Source organism: Carlito syrichta, unplaced genomic scaffold (assembly GCF_000164805.1).
Source record: "Carlito syrichta isolate Samal-C Ts95f unplaced genomic scaffold, Tarsius_syrichta-2.0.1 Scaffold308004, whole genome shotgun sequence".
NCBI classification, from domain to species: Eukaryota; Metazoa; Chordata; class Mammalia; order Primates; family Tarsiidae; genus Carlito; species Carlito syrichta.
The window spans coordinates 233928-252402 of record NW_007252100.1 but is presented as its reverse complement, the minus strand read 5'-3'; the positions used below and the strand labels follow the sequence as shown (position 1 = coordinate 252402).

At 46.8% G+C, this 18475-nt stretch overlaps 1 protein-coding gene across 1 annotated transcript in view; it reads left to right on the top strand.

The window, feature by feature from the left end:
* The window catches only part of DHTKD1 (dehydrogenase E1 and transketolase domain containing 1), a 68667-nt gene that overhangs the window by 38461 nt on the left and 11731 nt on the right, over positions 1-18475 (top strand). Inside the window, exons 8-12 of the mRNA XM_008064765.2 lie at positions 3371-3683; positions 6421-6505; positions 7888-8027; positions 15054-15204; positions 17847-17953. Coding sequence (XP_008062956.1) covers positions 3371-3683; positions 6421-6505; positions 7888-8027; positions 15054-15204; positions 17847-17953 — 796 coding nt within the window. The remainder of the gene's footprint in view (positions 1-3370; positions 3684-6420; positions 6506-7887; positions 8028-15053; positions 15205-17846; positions 17954-18475) is intronic.

The window sequence follows — 18475 nt, the reverse complement described above, 5'->3', positions numbered from 1 at the left end:
GGCTCAGGCAATCCACTCACCTCAGCCTCCCAAAGGCGTGGAATTACAGGCTGAGCCACCGAGCCTGGCTAATTTTTTGATTTTTTATGGTATAGACGAGGTCTCGCCAGATTGCCCCATCTAGTCTTGAACCCCTGGACTCAGGCAATCCTCTTGCCTCAGCCTCCCAAAGTGCTGGGATTACAGGTGTGAGCTGCCATGCCTGGCCAACAGATTTTAAAGCATGTTCAGAACGTTGGTGTCCAATATGGAAGCCACAAGCCATAAGTGTCTCCTGAGCACTTGAAATGTGGCTGGTCCTGAGTGATGTGCTACTATAAGGGCAATATGCACTCCAGATTTCAAAGACCTGGCTTATGATGTACAAACATATCCCAGGACACTGACTTCCAAAAAAAGAAATACATATTAAAAACATATAAACAGGCAACCCCCTCGGGTCCCCTCCCACTCTGGGATCTTTTCTGTCCTCTCAATAAATCTTACCTTCAAAAACATATATATATATAAACATAAAATATGTCAATAATTTTTGTATTGATTAGATATTGGAATTACAGTCTTTTAGGTTTACAGGAAGTCCCCAACATACGAATGAGTTCCATTCTGAGAGCTCATTTGTAAGTCCAATTTGTTTTAAGCCCAACTAACAATCAACTATATAGTACTATTAGTATTTAACAGGTTTTACTGATACTTGGTGGAAAGAAATAATATATTAAAAAATAATATATTGCAATGATATATTAAAATTTTTTTAAAATATATTATGAAAGAATATATTTAAAAATTCAATTTATAGCCAGGCTCAGTGGCTCAGCCTGTAATCCCACGCTTTGGGAGGCTGAGGTGAGTGGAGGATTGCCTGAGCCTGCGGGTTCGAGACCTACCTGGGCAACTTGGCGAGACCTCATCTCTACAATAAAACAAAAAAAAATTAGCCAGGCGTGGTAGTGCATGCCTGTAGTTCCAGCTACTTGGAAGACTGAGGTGGAAGGATCGCCGGAGCCCACTCCAGTCTGGGCGACAGAGTAAGACTCCAACTCAAAAAAAAAAAGTCCAATTTGTTTTAAGTCCAACTAACAGTCAACTATATAGTACTATTAGTATTTAACAGGCTATACTGATACCTGGTGGAAAGAAATAATATATTAAAAATATATATATTAAAAAGAAATAATATATTAAAAAATGTATTATGCAAAAATATATTTAAAAATCCAATTTGTTTTAAGTCCGACTAACAGTCACCTATATAGTACTATTAGTATTTAACAGGCTGTACTGATACCTGGTAGAAAGAAATAATAGATTAAAAAATGAGGCCGGGCATGGTGGCTCAGCCTGTCATCCCAGCACTTTGGGAGACTGAGGGGAGAGGATTGCCTGAGCCTGGGGGTTCAAGACCAGCCTGGGCAACTTGGTGAGACCTCGTCTTTACAATAAATAAAAAAAAAAAAAAGTCGGTCATGGTGGCATGCATCTGTAGTTCCAGCTACTTGGAAGGCTGAGGTGGAAGGATCACCTGAGCCCAGTAGGATGAGGCTGCGGTGGCTGTGAGCGTGTCACTGTACTCCAGCCTGGGCGATGAGGAGTGAGACTCCAACTCAAAAAAAATGCACGTGTGGCTCTTTAAGTTTGTAACTTGAAGGTTTGTATATAGGGGATTTACTGTATTGACTTAAATACAGAATATCTTTGTAACTAATTTCACTTGCTCCTTTTTACCTTTTCTAATGTGACTGCCAGGAAATTTAAAATTACACACATAGCTTGCATTTTATTTCTGTCGGTGCTGATTCAGAAGGTGAACATGAAGAAGAGGGGATGTGTTACTGTGGTATTTCCTTTTTTAGATACTAGAAGGTAAAAGAGACACCCCCTCCCACTTTATTTCCTCATAGATATAAATTAAAGCAGAGGAGTAAGCTTGGTGACATTTTACAGACGTTGCTTCTGTTTCTTTTCTTTTTTTTTTTTGAGTTGAAGTCTCATTCTGTTTCCCAGGCTGGAGGACAGTGGCATGCTCCTGGCCACCAGAGCCTCGACCTGCTGAACTCTGGCAATCCTTCCACCTCGGCCTTCCAAGTAGCTGGAACTACAGGCACGCACCACCATGCCCAGCGAATTTTCTGATTTATTGTAGATATGAGGTCTCGCCAAGTTGCCCAGGCTGGTCTCAAATCTGTGGACTCAGGCAGTCCTCTCACCCCAGCCTCCCAAAATGCTGGAATTATAGGCGCGAGCCACCGTACCCAGCCTGCATTCTCTGTTTCCCTCTGAACTTGGCAGCTGAATGGGTTGACGAGCCTCAGTACCCCCTTTTAAAAAAATCTGCCCTGTTTACCTCTCACTTTTGTCAGGATCAAATATGATAATCCATGTGGACAGATGTTAAAGGATGATGTGAGCAAAGAGTGGCGTTATTAGTGTTGCTGCCACACCCAGGTGCTGGCTGCTATGGTTAAGCGACGGCTGAAGCACCCTGGAACCGTGTCAACAGCATTGGAGTCTATACTCTTCGAAGTCAAGGGGATGCTGATTGGGCAAACAGTGTGGGTCAACTCCAGAAATAACTGTCAAAGCCGGGCTCGGTGGCTCAGCCTGTCATCCCGCGCCTCTGGGAGGCTGAGGTGAGTGGACTGCCCGAGCCCGCGGGTTCCAGACCCGCCTGGGCAGCGAGACCTCATCTCTACAGTAAATCAAAAAATCAGCCGGGCGTGGTAGCGTGCGCCTGTAATTCCGGCTACTCGGAAGGCGGAGGTGGAAAGATCGCCGGAGCCCGGCAGGTAGAGGCTGAGGTGGCCGGGAGCGGCCACTGCACTCCAGTCTGGGCGACAGAGTGAGACTCCAACTCAAAAAATAAAAATTAAAAAAAAAAAGAAATAACTGTCAGATTTTACCAATGCATAGAAAAACCATACTCATTATTTCTACCTGGATGTGGACAAAAGCTTATAAAGATACATTTGTTTTCTCTTGCTTGCCTGGAAGAAGTTTGGTACTTGTGCGTGCCTTTAATTAAGTAATTGACTTTTAAAATGTGTATTTACTTATTTTGTTTTATTAACTTATTGAGATGAAAGTCATATAATGTAAAATCGACTATTTTAAAGTGAACATCCAAAATGTCAATGGTGTGAGGTGTTAAAAAATAAAATAGAAATAAAAAAACATAAAGTGAACAATTCAGTAGCATTTATGACAGCCACAGTGTTTTACAGTCACCACCTCCATTAGTCCCAAAACTTTCACTGAGCACTTTTTTATAGCAATGACACTCCCCGGTGCCTTTGACGATGACCATCTCTGTCTCTCTTAGGTGTTTCCAGATCAGACTGATTTGTCTTGTCTCCTCTCTCCTGGACAGAGCCCGAAAGAGCATCCCAGACACATATGCGGAGCACCTGATCGCCGGCGGACTCATGACTCAAGAGGAGGTATCTGAAATCAAATCTTCCTACTACGCCAAGTTAAACGGCCACCTGAACAACATGGCCCACTACAGCCCTCCGGCCTCCAACCTTCAGGCCCACTGGCAGGGCCTGGCTCAGCCGGAAGCTCGAGTCACCACCTGGAGCACAGGTGTGCCCCTGGAACTCCTGCGGTTCGTTGGCGTGAAGTCTGTGGAGGTGCCCGGGGGACTCCAGATGCACAGTCACCTCCTGAAGATGTATGTGCAGGTGCGGACATTGACAGTGTCACTCACTGCCTTTCTTTCCTGCTCAGCAAAGAAATGCATGTCGGTCTGGTCTTTTCTGTTGACTGATGCATTTGGCGAGCATTTATTGGGTGTCATCAGGTTCTAGGAACCTATCCTTGTGTTGCTTTGGTACTGACAGTCAATCAGCTCAGACTTTTCTCTACTTTTGTTTTTCTTCCATGTATTTATTTCTTTGTTTGTTTATTTATTTATGGCTTGGGAAGGGTTTTTTTGGTTGTTGTTGTTGTTTTTTGTGGTAGGATCTCACTCTGTTGCCCAGGCTGGAGTACAGTGGCACAATCACAGCTCATGTGGTCTCGACCTCCTGGGCTCAGGTGATCCTTCTGCCTCAGCCTCCTGAGTGGTTGGAACTACAGGTGCGCACCATGACACCCAGCTAATTTTTTTTTTTTTTTTTTTTTTGAGTTGGAGTCTCACTCTGTTGCCCAGGCTGGAATGCAGTGACACACTCACGGCCACCGCAGCCTCGAGCTGCTGGGTTCAGGTGATCCTTCCACCTCAGCCTTCCAAGTAGCTAGAACTACAGGCACGCGCCACCATGCCCAGCTAATTTTTTGATTAATTGTAGAGATGAGGTCTTGCCAGGTTGCCTGGGTTGGTCTCCAACCCGTGAGCTTAGGCAGTCCTCTCCCCTCAGCCTCCCAAAGTGCTGGGATTATAGGCATGAGCCACTGCACCTGGCCTAACTTCTAACTTTTCGTAGAGCTGAGGTCTCACTATGTTGCTTAAACTGGTCTCGAGCCCCTAGACTAGGATTATCGATGTGAGCCACTGCACTCAGTCTTATGCATGTTTAACATGCTGCATGTTCAATGGAATATGTGCTTATTATTAAAGATGCAGAAATACAGAAATGTGTTTTGATCTCTTTCCAACCAGTGAGCAGAAAACACCTTAATTCTTCCAGATGGCTTAAATAAAAGAACCATTACAGTAAAAGGTAGCCGTTTAGATCCTTACTCATGTTGAAGTTTTCATATTGGCTTATGTTAGCTATCAGATGACAAGATGACAAACTGTCCTGGTTTGCCTGGGACTTGAGAGTTTCCAGGAACATGGGACTTTCAGTGCTAAAACAAAGAGAGCAAAGAAGTAAAGATCTTCCTCATTCTTAAGCTTGAATGAAGAAACTTTGCCCCCTGAATACTGACACCCAGCTTAAGAAATAGAATATTATAAATACAGTTCCCGGCTGAGTGTAGTGGCTCATGCCTGTAATCCCAGCACCTTGGGACATTGAGTCGGGAGGATTACTTGAGGCCAGAAGTTCGAGACTAGCCCAGGCAATACAGCGAGACCTTGTCACTACCAAAAAAAAGAAAAGAAAAGAAAAGAAAAATTATCTGGCCGGGCTCGGTGGCTCAGCCTGTAATCCCAGCACTTTGGGAGGCCGAGGTAAGTGGATTGCCTGAGCCAGCAGGTTCGAGACCCGCCTGGGCAACTTGGCGAGACCTCATCTCTACAATAAATCAAAATGAGCCAGGTGTGGTAGCACGTGCCTGTATTTCCAGCTACTTGGAAGGTTGAGGTGGAAGGATCACCTGATCCCAGCAGGTCGAGGCTGCGGTGGCCGGGAGCGGCCACTGCACTCCAGTCTGAGTGACAGAGTGAGACTCCAACTTAAAAAAAAAAAAAAAAGAAAAATTATCTGGATGTGGTGGTCCGCTTGTAGTCCCAGCTACTCGGGAGACTGAGGCAGAAGGATCATCTGAGCCAGGAGGTCGAGGCTGTGGTGAGCCCTGGTTGTGCCACTGCATTCCAGCCTGGGCCACAGAGTGAGACCCCCAACTCCCTCCCCAAAAAAGCCACCAAACTTGAAATTTAAATAAATACAGTTCCCCAGCCCCGACATTCCATCTCCTCATGCCTCCACAGAGATAACCTCCAACCTGAGACTTGCTTGCTTTGCCTGTTTAAAAACTATACAGCGTGGCTATTCTACTTGCCTGTGTCTGTCTGCAGTCTCTGTTTTTATTCAACGTTGTGCTTGATGCTTACCTCTGTGGCATTAAGCATCAGAGAGCATTAACACTCTGATATGGACTCTTTTTTTTTTTTGAGTTGGAATCTCACTCTGTCACCCAGACTGGAGTGCAGTGGCCGCTCCCAGTCACTGCAGCCTTAACCTGCTGGGTTCAGTCGATCCTCCCACCTCAGCCTTCCAAGTAGCCAGAACTACAGGCGCGTGCTACCACGCCTGGCTAGTTTTTGGTTGATTGATTTATTTTATTTTTTTTTGAGTTGGAGTCTCACTCTGTCGCCCAGACTGGAGTGCGGTGGCCGCTCCCGGTCACTGTAGCCTCGACCCACTGGGCTCTGGCAATCCTTCCGCCTCAGCCTTCCAAGTAGCTGGAACTACAGGCATGCGCTACCATGCCTGGCTCATTTTGATTTATTGTAGAGATGAGGTCTCGCCAAGTTGCCTAGGCGGGTCTCGAACCCGTGGGCTCAGGCAATCCACTCACCTCAGCCTCCCAAAGGCGCGGGATTACAGGCTGAGCCACCCAGCCCGGCTTAGTTTTTGATTTATTGTAGAGATGAGGTGTTGCCAAGTTGCCCAGGCGGGTCTCGAACCCTCAGGCTCAGGCATCCATTCGCCTCAGCCTCCCAAAGGCCTGGGATTACAGGCTGAGCCACCGAGCCCAGCTGATATGGACTCTTAAAAGTTTCTTTCTTCCTTCCCCTCAATTTTATAGTCCAGAATGGAGAAGGTGATGGACGGAACGAAGCTAGACTGGGCCACGGCGGAGGCCCTTGCTCTGGGCTCCTTACTCGCTCAAGGTAAGATGTTTCTGGCTAGCTCCACAGCCGGTGGCCAGCAATTTCAATGATGTTTGGCTACGTGATCCCTGTGGGTTTTTTGCATGACGACAAACTCTTGCTGTTTTCACTGGTTAAAGAGGTTCAAAAACATGGTAACTTTTTCTACCTGACAATATTACTGAAATGTAGTCACAGTTATGTTGATAACCATTAGAATATAGACAGTAGAATATTTATTCCTGGCCAAGGGCGGTAGCTCACGCCTGTAATCCTGGCACTTTGGGAGATGGAGGCGAAAGGATTGCCTGAGCCCAGGGGTTCAAGACCAGACTGGGCAACATGGTAAGACCTCGTCTCTACAATAAATCAAAAAATTAGCTGGGTGTGGTGGCGTGTGCCTGTGGTTCCAGCTACTTGGAAGGCTGAGGTGGAAGGATCACCTGAGCCCATCAGGTCAAGGTCAAGACTCTGCACTGTACTTCAGCCTAGGCAAGAGAGTGAGACTCCGGCTCAAAAAAAAAAAAAGGAACATTTATTCATTTCTGGGAAATAAAGGGCTCCATGCTGGATATATTGGAAATATATTTTTCTCTAAAAATAATAACTCTCCATTCTTATACAATCTCACCTTAACTATAGACTTTTGGGTTTTCAATTATTTTATTTTATTTTTTAGAGACTGTCTCACTATGTTGCCCAGGCCTATCTTGAATCTTGGGCTCAAGTAATTCTCCTACCTTGGCCCCCCAAAGTGCTAAGATTATAGGCATGAGTCACCACGCCTGGCCAACTATAGACTTTTGAATATAGAACATATATTTTAACAGGGAGAATCTCTAATCCTAAGGAAAGTCCTCGGCCAGGCACTGGGGCTGACACCTGTAATCCCAGCATTTTGGGAGGCTGAGGTGGGAGGATCGCTTGAGGCCAGGAGTTTAAGACCAGCCTAGGCAACATGGCAAGACTTTGTCTCAACAAAAAATTTAAAAAATTAGCTGAGAATGGTGGCGTGTGCCTGTAGTCCCAGCTACACGAGAGGCTGAGGTGGAAAGATCACCTAAGCTCAGGAAGTTGAGCCTGCAATGAGCCGTGATCATGCTACTGCGCTTCAGCCTGGGCAACAGAGTGAGACCACAACTCACAAAATAAAAAAGAAAAATTGCCGGGCACGGTGACTCACGCCTATAAACCCAGAACTTTGGGAGGCAGAGAAGAAAGGATTGCCTGAGCCCAGGGGTTTGAGACCAGCCTGAGTAACTTGGCAAGACCTTGTCTCTAAAAGTAAAAAAAAGGAAAATCCTAATGATGAGCCAATGTATAAGAATTTAGAGTTACCATGACTTATTATTAGGGTATTCAAGGGAATCTGGATTTTATTTTTCTTCTCTTTTTTGCTTAAGGTTTTAATGTCCGTCTGAGTGGCCAAGATGTTGGTCGTGGAACTTTTAGCCAAAGGCATGCAATGGTGGTCTGCCAGGAGACCGATGACACCTATATCCCCTTGAACCATATGGATCCTAATCAGAAGGGGTTTCTGGAGGTAGGATATTTTAATATATATTGATCATAAAAGCCAGAATTCTTTTTTTCTTTTTTTTTAGTCGGAGTCTCACTTCATTGTCTAGATTGGAGTGCAGTGGTACACTCACTGTCACTGCAGCCTTAACCTGCTGGTCTCGCAATCATTCTGCCTCAACCTTCCAAGTAGCTGGAACTGCAGGTACACGCCACCATGCCTGGCTAATTTTTGTGATTTACTGTAGAGACGAGGTCTCGCCAAGTTGCCCAGGATGGTCTCAAATCCCTGGACTCCAGATAATCCTTTCGCCTCCACTGTCTAGCATTTTGACTCCACTCCTCCAGTCAAAATGCTGGAATTACAGGTGTGAGCCACTGTACCCGGCCAATTTCAGGATTTTTTGTGAGTTGGAGTCTCACTCTGTCACCCAGGCATGTTCATGGTCACTGCAGACTCCACCCACTGGGTTCAGGTGATCCTTCTGCCTCAGGCTTCCAAGTAACTGGAACTATAGGCATGTACTATCATGTCTGGCTAATTTTTTGATTTGTTGTAGGGATGGGGTCTCGCCAAGTTGCCCAGGCTGGTCTTAAACCCATGGGCTCAGGCAATCCTCCCACCTCAGCCTCCCAAAGTGCTGGGATTACAGGCTTGAGCCTCTACATCTGACCCCAGGATTCTTAAAACAACTAGAAACAGATCTAGGCAGCTTTGGGTTCAATACTTCTTGATATAGAGGGGTGCTGAATGGGTGGGTGCTTACATTTGGAGTAGGAGTGACACGCGAGTAGACTGGGCTAGCTTACTCTGGCAATGTATCTGTAATCATGTAAATATAAAATGGATGTGCATTTTTTCAATTCAAAATTGATATTATAATCTGCATATGGCTGTGATTCATTAAATTTAGTCAGAGATGTAAATAATAAGCCAACATTTCTTGCCTACTTAAGAAAAACAGTGGTCAGGTGCAATAATCTGAGCACTTGGGAGGTCAAGTTGGGAGGATTGCTTGAGCCCAGGAGTTTGAGTCCAGCTTGGGCTACATAGAGAGATCTAATCTCTACAGGAAATAAAAAATTAGCCAGGTGTGATGGCATACATCTGTAGTCCCAGCTACCTGGGAAACTGAGACAGAAGGATCACCTGAGTCCAGAAGGTTGAGACTGTGTGATCGTGCCACTACACTCCAGCCTGGGTGACAGAGTGTGACTCCTACTTTAAAAAAAAAAAAGAAAAGTGAACTGAGCTCAGTGGCTGAAACCTATAATCCCAGCACTTTGGGAGGCGGAGGCAAGAGGATTGCCTAAGCCCAGGGTTTCAAGACCAGCCTGGGCAACTAGGCAGACCCATCTCTGCAATAAATTGAAAAATTAGCTGGGTGTGGTGGCATATGCCTGTAGTTCCAGCTACTTGGAAACGGAGGCCGAAGGATCGCCTGAGCCCAGCCGATTGAGGCTGCGGTGGCCGTGAGTGTTCCTCTGCATTTAGCCTGGGGGACAGAGTAAGACTCAAAAAAAAAAAGTGTGTGCTGCACATTATGTGTATTTAAAAGTTGCCTTACATACTTTTTAGAACAAATAAAAGCATTAATAGAGTGAAGAAAATAAAGTATCTAAGCGTAGACAAGCATACAATGTCCAGTAGACACATAGGAGACGGGGACAGCATCTTTGCTTGGGGAGGTCAGGAAATGCTTGACAGAATAGACCACATTTGAGGTGGGATTTGAAGGTCATAGGTTTTGTCTAGCCTAATTGATGTCGGGAGAATATTCTAGGTGGACACAAGAGTGCATACAAAAGCTTGAAATAAGAGAACCCAACATGCTCTGGGAACTGCAAATAGCTTCGCAAGGCTAGAGTTGAAGCTGTGAAGTGGACACAGGAGGAAAGGGAGTGGCCAGACTGGACTACCCAGGCATTACAAGTTTTGAGTGTCATGAAAAAGAGATCCCGTGGAGGAGTTTTGAGCAGTTGAGGTTTGTGTATTAGAAAGATCCAGGGCAGCCTGTTCAGGTCCCCTCCCACTGTGGGAGCTTTTCTGTCCTCTCAGTAAATCCTGCTTTCTCACTTAAAAAAAAAGAAGAAGAAAAAAGAAAGATCTGGGCACAGTGGCTCACGCCTGTAATCCCAGCATTTTGGGAGGTTGAAGTGGGAGGATTGCTTGAGACCAGGAGTTCACAACTAGCCTGGGAAGCATAGCAAGACCTCATGTCTACCAAAAAGCAAAGCAATCAATTAAAAAAAATTAGCATGCCATTACCCTCCAGCCTGGGTGACAGAGTGAGACTCCAACTCAAAATAAATAAATAAATAAAAGTGAGCTGACCTCAGTGACTCAAGCCTATAATCCCAGCACTTTGGGAGGCAGAGGCAAGAGGATTGCCTGAGCCCAGGGTTCAAGACCAACCTGGGCAACTTGGCAAGACCTCATCTCTACAATAAATAAAAAAAGTAGCTGGGCGTGGTGGCGTGTGCCTGTAGTCCCAGCTACTCAGAAGGCTGAGGCAGAGGGATCACCTGAACCGAGGAGGGCGAGGCTGCAGTGAGCTGTGATCATACCAGTACACTCCAGCCTGGGCAACAGAGTGAGACCCTCACTCAAAAAAATAATTTTAAAAAAGACCACTCCTGACAATGCTCTGGAAACCTAAACTGAAGAAGGATGAGAACTTAAGACAACCGTTAAGGAGGCATCTCAGTCTTCCAGGCACGGAATCAAGGGTCCTGGCTCAGGCCAGCAGCAGTGGAGAGGAAAGACAGAACCAGAGTTGAGAACCATCCAGAAAATAGAAGCAATTGGGCTCAGTGGCAGAGGAAGAAAGTAGAGAAGAAAGACGAATTTGGGTTGTCTCTTGGCTGCTTGACTTAGCCACCTGGGAGATGGCGGTGGTGTCGACCCAGAGAGAGTCCAGGAGAGGGGATCAGCTTAGGTGAGGAAAGTTGATGGACTCCATTTTGAACATTTGCCATTGAGGGGGCTGAATGACGTCGGGGTTTCTTTCTTTCTTTTTTCCATACGGTGATGAGTAGAATGTATATTCTGTGGTTGTGGGACATCGGGGTTTCTATCAGGCAATTAGCTCTCAGTATAGATTTGGAAGTCATCAAGGTGTGGAAGTGATTGAAGCTGTAGGGTGGAGAACCCCCCGAGAAAGCATAAGAGAACCAGGGCGACTATCCTAGGAGAAACAACTTTCAAGGCGCAGGCAGAGGAAAAGTATTTCACAAAAAGAGTCTCCGGAAAGGCAGGGGAGCTGGGAGTCACTGGCTCTGTGCCCAAGGAGGGAAGTGTCAGCTAGCGTGAAGAATGACATGCCATGGGGTTCAGTAACTGGAAGGCCAGGGGTTGACCGGGTCGTGCTATTTCTGTGGAGTAGTGAGGGCAGAGTCTAGACTGCGTTTAGTTGAGGGAGAGCAGGACATAAAATAGTGGAGACAAGTGGGTTAGATTATTCTTTCTAGAAACTTGACTGTGAAAGGAAGTGGTAGCTTGGGGAGCCAGGGCAGGGGGATTTTTTTTGTTTTATTTTAAGCTTTTGATTGTCCATGAGCTGAGGGGAGAAGGCCAAAGAGGAGAGGTCCAGAGAGGAGAGGCCCGGTCCTAGAAGCAGCCCAAAGAAGGGAGAGATTCAAAATGTGAGTGGGTGTGTCAACCTTGCGTGGGAAGAGAGATGAGGAAGGAGGGGAGGACAGGTGGCGATCAAGTAGAGTGGCCGGCCCGAACCCTGTGTGCAACACACGTGCCAGTCGGAGAAATGCAGGCATCTTTCACTAGGTAGACAGCTGACTATCTAGAGACATGGTTGACAGATAGATAGATAACAGACAGGCAGATACATGGGTAGATGATAGATAGATAAATAACTGATAGATGATAGATAGATCAGTAATAGATAGATGATAGATTAATTGATAGATGATAGAAAGGTGAAAGATAGGTGATAGATAGATAGATGATAGGTAGAGGGTAAATAAATAATAGATAGATAGATAATAGATAGATGGTAGATAGGTGACAGACAGATAAATATAGGTAGATAGATAATTGGTAGATAGATGATAGATGGATGATAGACAGATAGATGATAGAGATATAGATAATAGATAGGTGATAGATGGTAAATAGATAATAGATGACAGATAGGTAGATTGATTGATAGATGAAAAATAGATTGATAGAGATAGGTAGGTGGTAGAAGGTAAATGACTGATAGATAGATAGATGATAGATAGATTATAACTGAAATCACAATTGAAATCAGAAAGGTAAGCTATGCATAATCCCACCATACTAATAATCCCACCTCAACCTCCCGAGTAACTGGGGCTACAGGTGTGCACCACCACATGCCTGGCTCATTTTTTATTTTTGCAGAGTCAAGTTCTTGCTATATTGTCTGGACTGGTCTTGAACTCCTGGGCTCAAGCAGTCCTCCTGCCTCAGCCTCCCAAAGTGCTGAGATTACAGGTGTGAGCCACCATGCCCAGCCTGAGGTGTTTTTTTTTTTTTAAATAAAGGCTTTATTGAGATATAACTCATAAAATTCAACCTGTCAATGTGTAAAATTCTAAATATACTAAAATATACTAAACTGTAAATATACTAAATTTCTATTATATTCACAGAGTTGTGCAACTATCACCACTATCTAATTTCATAACATTTTCATCACCCCAGAAGGAAACCCCTTAACCATTAGCAGAGGCTCCCTATTCCTTCCTTCCGCCCCTGGCAACAATCACTAATCTACTTTTTGTTTCTGTTGATTTCACTATTTTGGATGGTTTGTGTAAATGCAGTGATATCGTATGTGGCCTTCTGTGATTGGTTTCTTTGACTTATGATCATGTCTTCTAAGTCTATCCAGGCTGTAGCATGTATCAGCACTAACTTCTTATTGCCAAATAATGAAGATATAACTTTTAAAAATATTTTTAAAAAATTTGAAACAGGCCAGGCATGGTGGCTCAGGCCTATAATCCCAGTACTTTGGAAGACCGAGGTGAGAGGATTGCCTGAGCCCATGGGTTCAAGACCACCCCAGGCAACTTGGCGAGATCTCATCTCTACAATAAAGTAAAAAAAGAAAAAAAAAAAAAAATAGCCAGGCATGGTGGTGTGTGTCTGTAGTTCAGCTACTTGGAAGGCTAAGGCGGAAGGATTGCCTGAGCCTAGCAGGTCGAGGCTATGGTGGCCGTGAGCGTGCTACTGCACTCCATCCTGGGTAACAGAGTGAGACTCCAACTCAAAAAATAAAAATAAAAAATAAAAATTTGAAACAAGCACAAAATGACAAAAGAATTAGATATATATTACAAAGGAACGTCTTCTCATCCCGAACCACTGGAGAGCAAGTTGCCAACCCCATGCCCCCCAGTGTGGATTTCCTAAAAACAGAGATGTTCTCCTCTATCACAAGACAAGCATCAAAATCAGGAAATTAGCTGGGTAGAGTGACCCATGCCTGTAATTCCATTACTTTGGGAGGCAGAGGCAAGAGGATTGCCTGAGCCCTGGGGTTTGAGTCTAGCTTGGGCAATTTGGTGAGACCTTGTCTCTACCATAAATCAAAAAATTACACAGGCATGGGGGCATGCGCCTGTGGTCCCAGCTTCTTGGAAGGCTGAGGTGGAAGGATCGCCTGAGCCCAACAGGTCAAGGCTGCAGTGGCCGTGAGCATACCACTGCACTCCAGCCTGGGCAACAGAGCGAGACTCCAACTCAAAAAGAAAAAAAAAAGAAACATCAGGAAGTTAATACTGAGACATTACCACCATCTCCTTCTTGAACCTAGACCAGAACCATGCTGTATTTAATCATCATGCCTTTTTAACCTCCTCAGAGATGTATTTTGTATTGTGCGTTTTAAATCTTCACATATCATGATGATTCTTTTGACTTATCACGTTAGTATGTTGTTAGAAAGGTATGCTTTTACTTTGTGAGTTTTCCTACTTTGTTTTTCAACATGTTTTTAAAAAGCTTTATAGCACCGTTTTACTCCCAGCTCAGAAGGCAGGTCACCTGAGAAGTCTATCTGTATCCCTGAAGAAAATCTTTCATATCCACATTCCAAACTCTTTTCACTCTTCCTCTCTTCATCCCAGCTTTTCCCATAAGCATCACTGATATTGATCTTAATCCATTTAGTGTTGCCATGAAGGAACCCCTGAGGCTCGGTAATTTGTAAAGAAATAAGATTTATTTGACTCCCAGTGCTGCTGGCTGGAAAATTGGGCATCCGGTGAGGGCCTCAGGCTACTTCTTCCCTTACCAGTAGGTGGAGGGGAGCTGGTGTGGGCAGAGATCATGTGGGAAGACAGGAAGCAAGAGAGGAAGGTGGTACCTGGCTCTTTTCAAGAACCAGCTCTTAGGGGAATTAATAGAGTGGGAACTCACGCACCCTCTACTCCCTGGGAGGGGATTATCCATTTATGAAGGATCCCACTCCTGGGACCCAAGTACTTCCCATTGGGCTCCACCTCCAACATTGGGAATCAAATTTCTTTCTTTTTGTTTTTTTTTTGGAGTCGAAGTCTCACTTTGTCACCCAGGCTGGAGTGCAGTGGCATGCTCATGGCTGCCACAGCCTTGACCTGCTGGACTCAGGTGATCTTTCTGCCTCAGCTTCCCGAGTAGCTGGGACTATAGGCATGCACTGCCATGCCTGGCTAATTTTCTGATTTTTTTTTTTTGTAGAGACAAGGTCTTGCTAAGTTGCCCAGACTAGTCTCGAACCCCTGGGCTCAGGCAGTCCTCTCACCTCCACCTCCCAAAATGCTGGAATGACAGGTGTGAGCCATGGTGCCCGGCAGGGAATCACATTTCAACATGAGATTTGGTTCCCAGTGCTGTTGGCTGGAGTCACATTCAAACTCTAGCAATCTCTTTTCTCAAAGGGACGTGGGAACAAATGAAAGCAAAGTCCCCTCTGCCCCCTCCTCCCTCTGAGAGGTTTGCACAAACCAGATGCTTTCCCATCCCGGCTTCTGTGGGATGCCCCTGTGTGTGACGGTGTTTCCTTCTCTTCCGTGGGATTAGGTCAGCAACAGCCCGTTGTCAGAAGAGGCCGTCCTGGGATTTGAATACGGGATGAGTATAGAGAGTCCAAAGTTACTGCCCATCTGGGAGGCGCAGTTTGGCGATTTCTTCAATGGCGCCCAGATCATCTTGGACACATTCATCTCGGGAGGTTGGTGCTCATGTACGGGTGGTGACAGATGCAGAGCCCCAGTCTCACCGGGACAGATGGATGGGAAGGGGTCACTGCTGCTTACGAGACTCCTGGGTGCCACAGCACCTCCCGGGAGTTGGGCATCGCGCTCTTGTCCACTGGGTGTGGCAGCTATCAGACAGGTTCATGTCCTGGGAGGGCCGGCATCCAAGTTCTCTGTCAGCAGGAGGGCTGAGTGCCACTCGGTGACTGTGCCCAGGAGTCAGTGGGGACTTGAGACCTATTCCTTTCCATCCAGGCATGCTCCAGTGTCTGAAAGTTTCAAAAGTCATACCTGCTTACTGTAAAAATTTGAAGTAGCTGGGGATGGTGGCTCACGCCTATAATCCCGGCACTTTGGGAGGCTGAGGTGGGAGGGGCATTGGAACCCCAGAGCTTGAGACCAGCCTGGGCAACCTAGCGAGTCCTGGTCTCTATAGAAAAATTAAGAAATTAGTCAGGTGTGATGGCACGTGCCTGTAGTCCCAGTTTCTCGGGATGCTGAGGCAGAAGGATCACCTGAGCCCAGGAGGTTGAGGCTCTGGTGAGCTGTGATTGTGCCACTGCATTTCAGCCTGGGTTACAGAGTGAGATGCTGACTCAAAAAAAAAAAAAAATTCAAAGTATGTAAAATAAATGTCCAGGTCTCTCCCCATATCCTCGTCCCTTGTCCCCATTTTCCAGGGGTACCAGCTGTAAGGTTTCAAACACATGCCTCAAATATTTCCTGTAGCCGTGTTTCTTTGTAATAGTTTCGTTCTGAGGGAACATGTACCCAAGAAGGTTGGGCTTCTGACGTGTCCAGAGACGATTCTAAAGTGTCTGCAGGGCTAGGCGTGGTGCTGTGCCTGTAATCCCAGCACTTTGGGAGGCCAAGCTGGGAGGATCACTTGAGGCCAGAAGTTCAAGACCAGCCTGGGCAACATAGCAAAACTCTATCTCAAAAACAAAACTAAGAAAGTTAGTTGGATGTGGTCGTGTATGCCTTCAGTCCCAGCTACTCAGGAGTCTGAGGCAGGAGGATTGCTTGAGCTCAGGAATTCAAGGCTGCTGTGAAGTATAATTGTGCTGCTGTACTCCATCCTGGATGACAGACTGAGACCTTGACTCAAAAAAAAAAAAATTTGAAAATGTGAAATAAATGTCCAGATTTTTCCCCAGACCCTCATCTCCATTTTGCACAGGTACCAGCTATAAGGTTTTGAACATGTGCCTCAAATCTTTCCTGTAGCTGTGTTTCTCTGTGAAACAGTTTGGTTCTGAGGAAGAAAAGTGTCTGAGAAGACTGGACTTCTGACATGTCCAGAGATGATTCTAAAATGTCTGCAAAAGTGGACATGGTGCTGTCCTATAATCTCAGCACTTCAGGAGACGAGGTGGGAGGATCCCTTGAGGCCAGAAGTTCAAGACCAGCCTGGGCAACACAGGAAAACTCTATCTCAAAAAAAAAAAAACCAACATAAAAAATTAGTAGCCTGTAGTAGGGTATGTCTGTAGTCCCAGCTACTCAGGAGGCTGGGAAGGGAGGGTCGCCTGAGCTCAGGAGTTCGAGGCCGCTGTGAATTTTAATTGTGCCACTGTACTCCAGCCTGGGCAACAACAACAACAAAATACATAAATAAGTGTGCCCCACCCTCTGTGTGAGGATAGTGGCCTGTGTTGTCGCTCAGGTTTGGGAAGGTCCGGCCACGAGCTATTGAGAAGGGAGATAGCTAGAGAAAGGTGAGGCAGGCAGACAGGCGGGTCCCTGGTAACAATGTGGTGTGAACTCCTAGCAGGCCTCTCATTCTCAATGTGGTGTGAACTCCTAGCAGGCCTCTCAGGCTCAGCATTGGTAAACAACTCCACGCAAGCCTCTCAAGCTAGAGTTGAGGTACTCACTGCTGGGATGGAAAAGCAACCAATCAGCTCACCATTAGGTCCCTACCTTAATACTGGCCAGTCAGAACAGCTACAGCTCACAGCTAGGGCCAGACAATCAGCTTGGACTTAGGGCTATATCAGCCCCCGGTATGGGGCCCCCTCCTGCCGTGGGAGCTTTTCTGTCCTCCGTCCATCCTGCGTTTTCACCTTCTGGCCGTCCATGTCCCTCATTCTTCCTGGGCATGAGACGAGAACCTCGACCCTGAAGCGCTGCAACCCGAAATGCTGCAGAAAATCGTCGGAGTTGAAAAGCCGTGCAGCCCAGAGGCTGGCTTGCCAGCCGGCAGAGCCGGCTAAACCGGGAGAGCTGCCAGAAGAAGGCAAGACTCCGAAGCCGAGGCACCCGGGGGGCCAGGCTTGCCAGCCCACCAAAGCAGCAACACTCTCAGGGCTTGGCTTGCCAGTGCCTTAGAGCCAACACCCTGGGGGCTAGGCTTGCCAGCCAGCACCCCCCCCAACACAGCACTCAGGGCTTGACTTACCAGCCCATTAGAGCTGACACGTGTGGGGCCAGGCTTACCAGCCCCTCCACGACCCTCTCCGGGGCTGGGCTGGCCCCCCCCTTGAGCTGGCGCCCTTGAAGCCCAGGCGGGCCTGGAAAATCCGTGTCACCGTCATTGCCTGCCCGCTGCGAGTCGTGTGGGACTGGCTTGCTCCTGCTTTGTGGGGCTCTGACTCCCCGCCGCGTGCCTTTCCAGGAGAGGCCAAGTGGCGCTTACAGAGTGGCATTGTCATCCTGCTTCCGCACGGCTACGACGGGGCTGGGCCCGATCACTCATCCTGTCGAATGGAACGCTTCCTGCAGGTACGTGGACTGCCTTCTGGAGGCCGAGAGACGTTCTCCCGCTCCCCAGGTGCCCATCGTGGTCTTGCACGCGGCTGGATGCCCTCCTCAGCCTGCGAGGCATTGTGGGATTCGCGTGAAGCCGCTCTGATGCGGTGTCGGTATTTCTTGGGGGCCGGGGGCGGTGGCTCGTGCCGGTAATCCCAGCACTTTAGGAGGCTGAGGTGGGAGGATTTCTTGGGGCCGGGCGTTCGAGACCAGCCTCCACTTGCTGGGCTCGCCTCAGCCTTCAAAGGAGTTGGGACTACAGGTGTACACCACCACACCTGGCTCATTTTTTGATCTACCGTAGAAACAAGATGTCACCGAGTTGCCCCCGCTGGCCTCAAACCCTTGGACTCAGGCAGTCCTCTCACCTCGGCCTCCCAAAGTCCTGGGATTACACCACACCAGGCTGGTTTTTTAATTTTAATTTTAATTTTAATTTTTTTTTTTTTGAGTTGGAGTCTCACTCGGTCACCCAGACTGGAGGGCAGTGGCCGC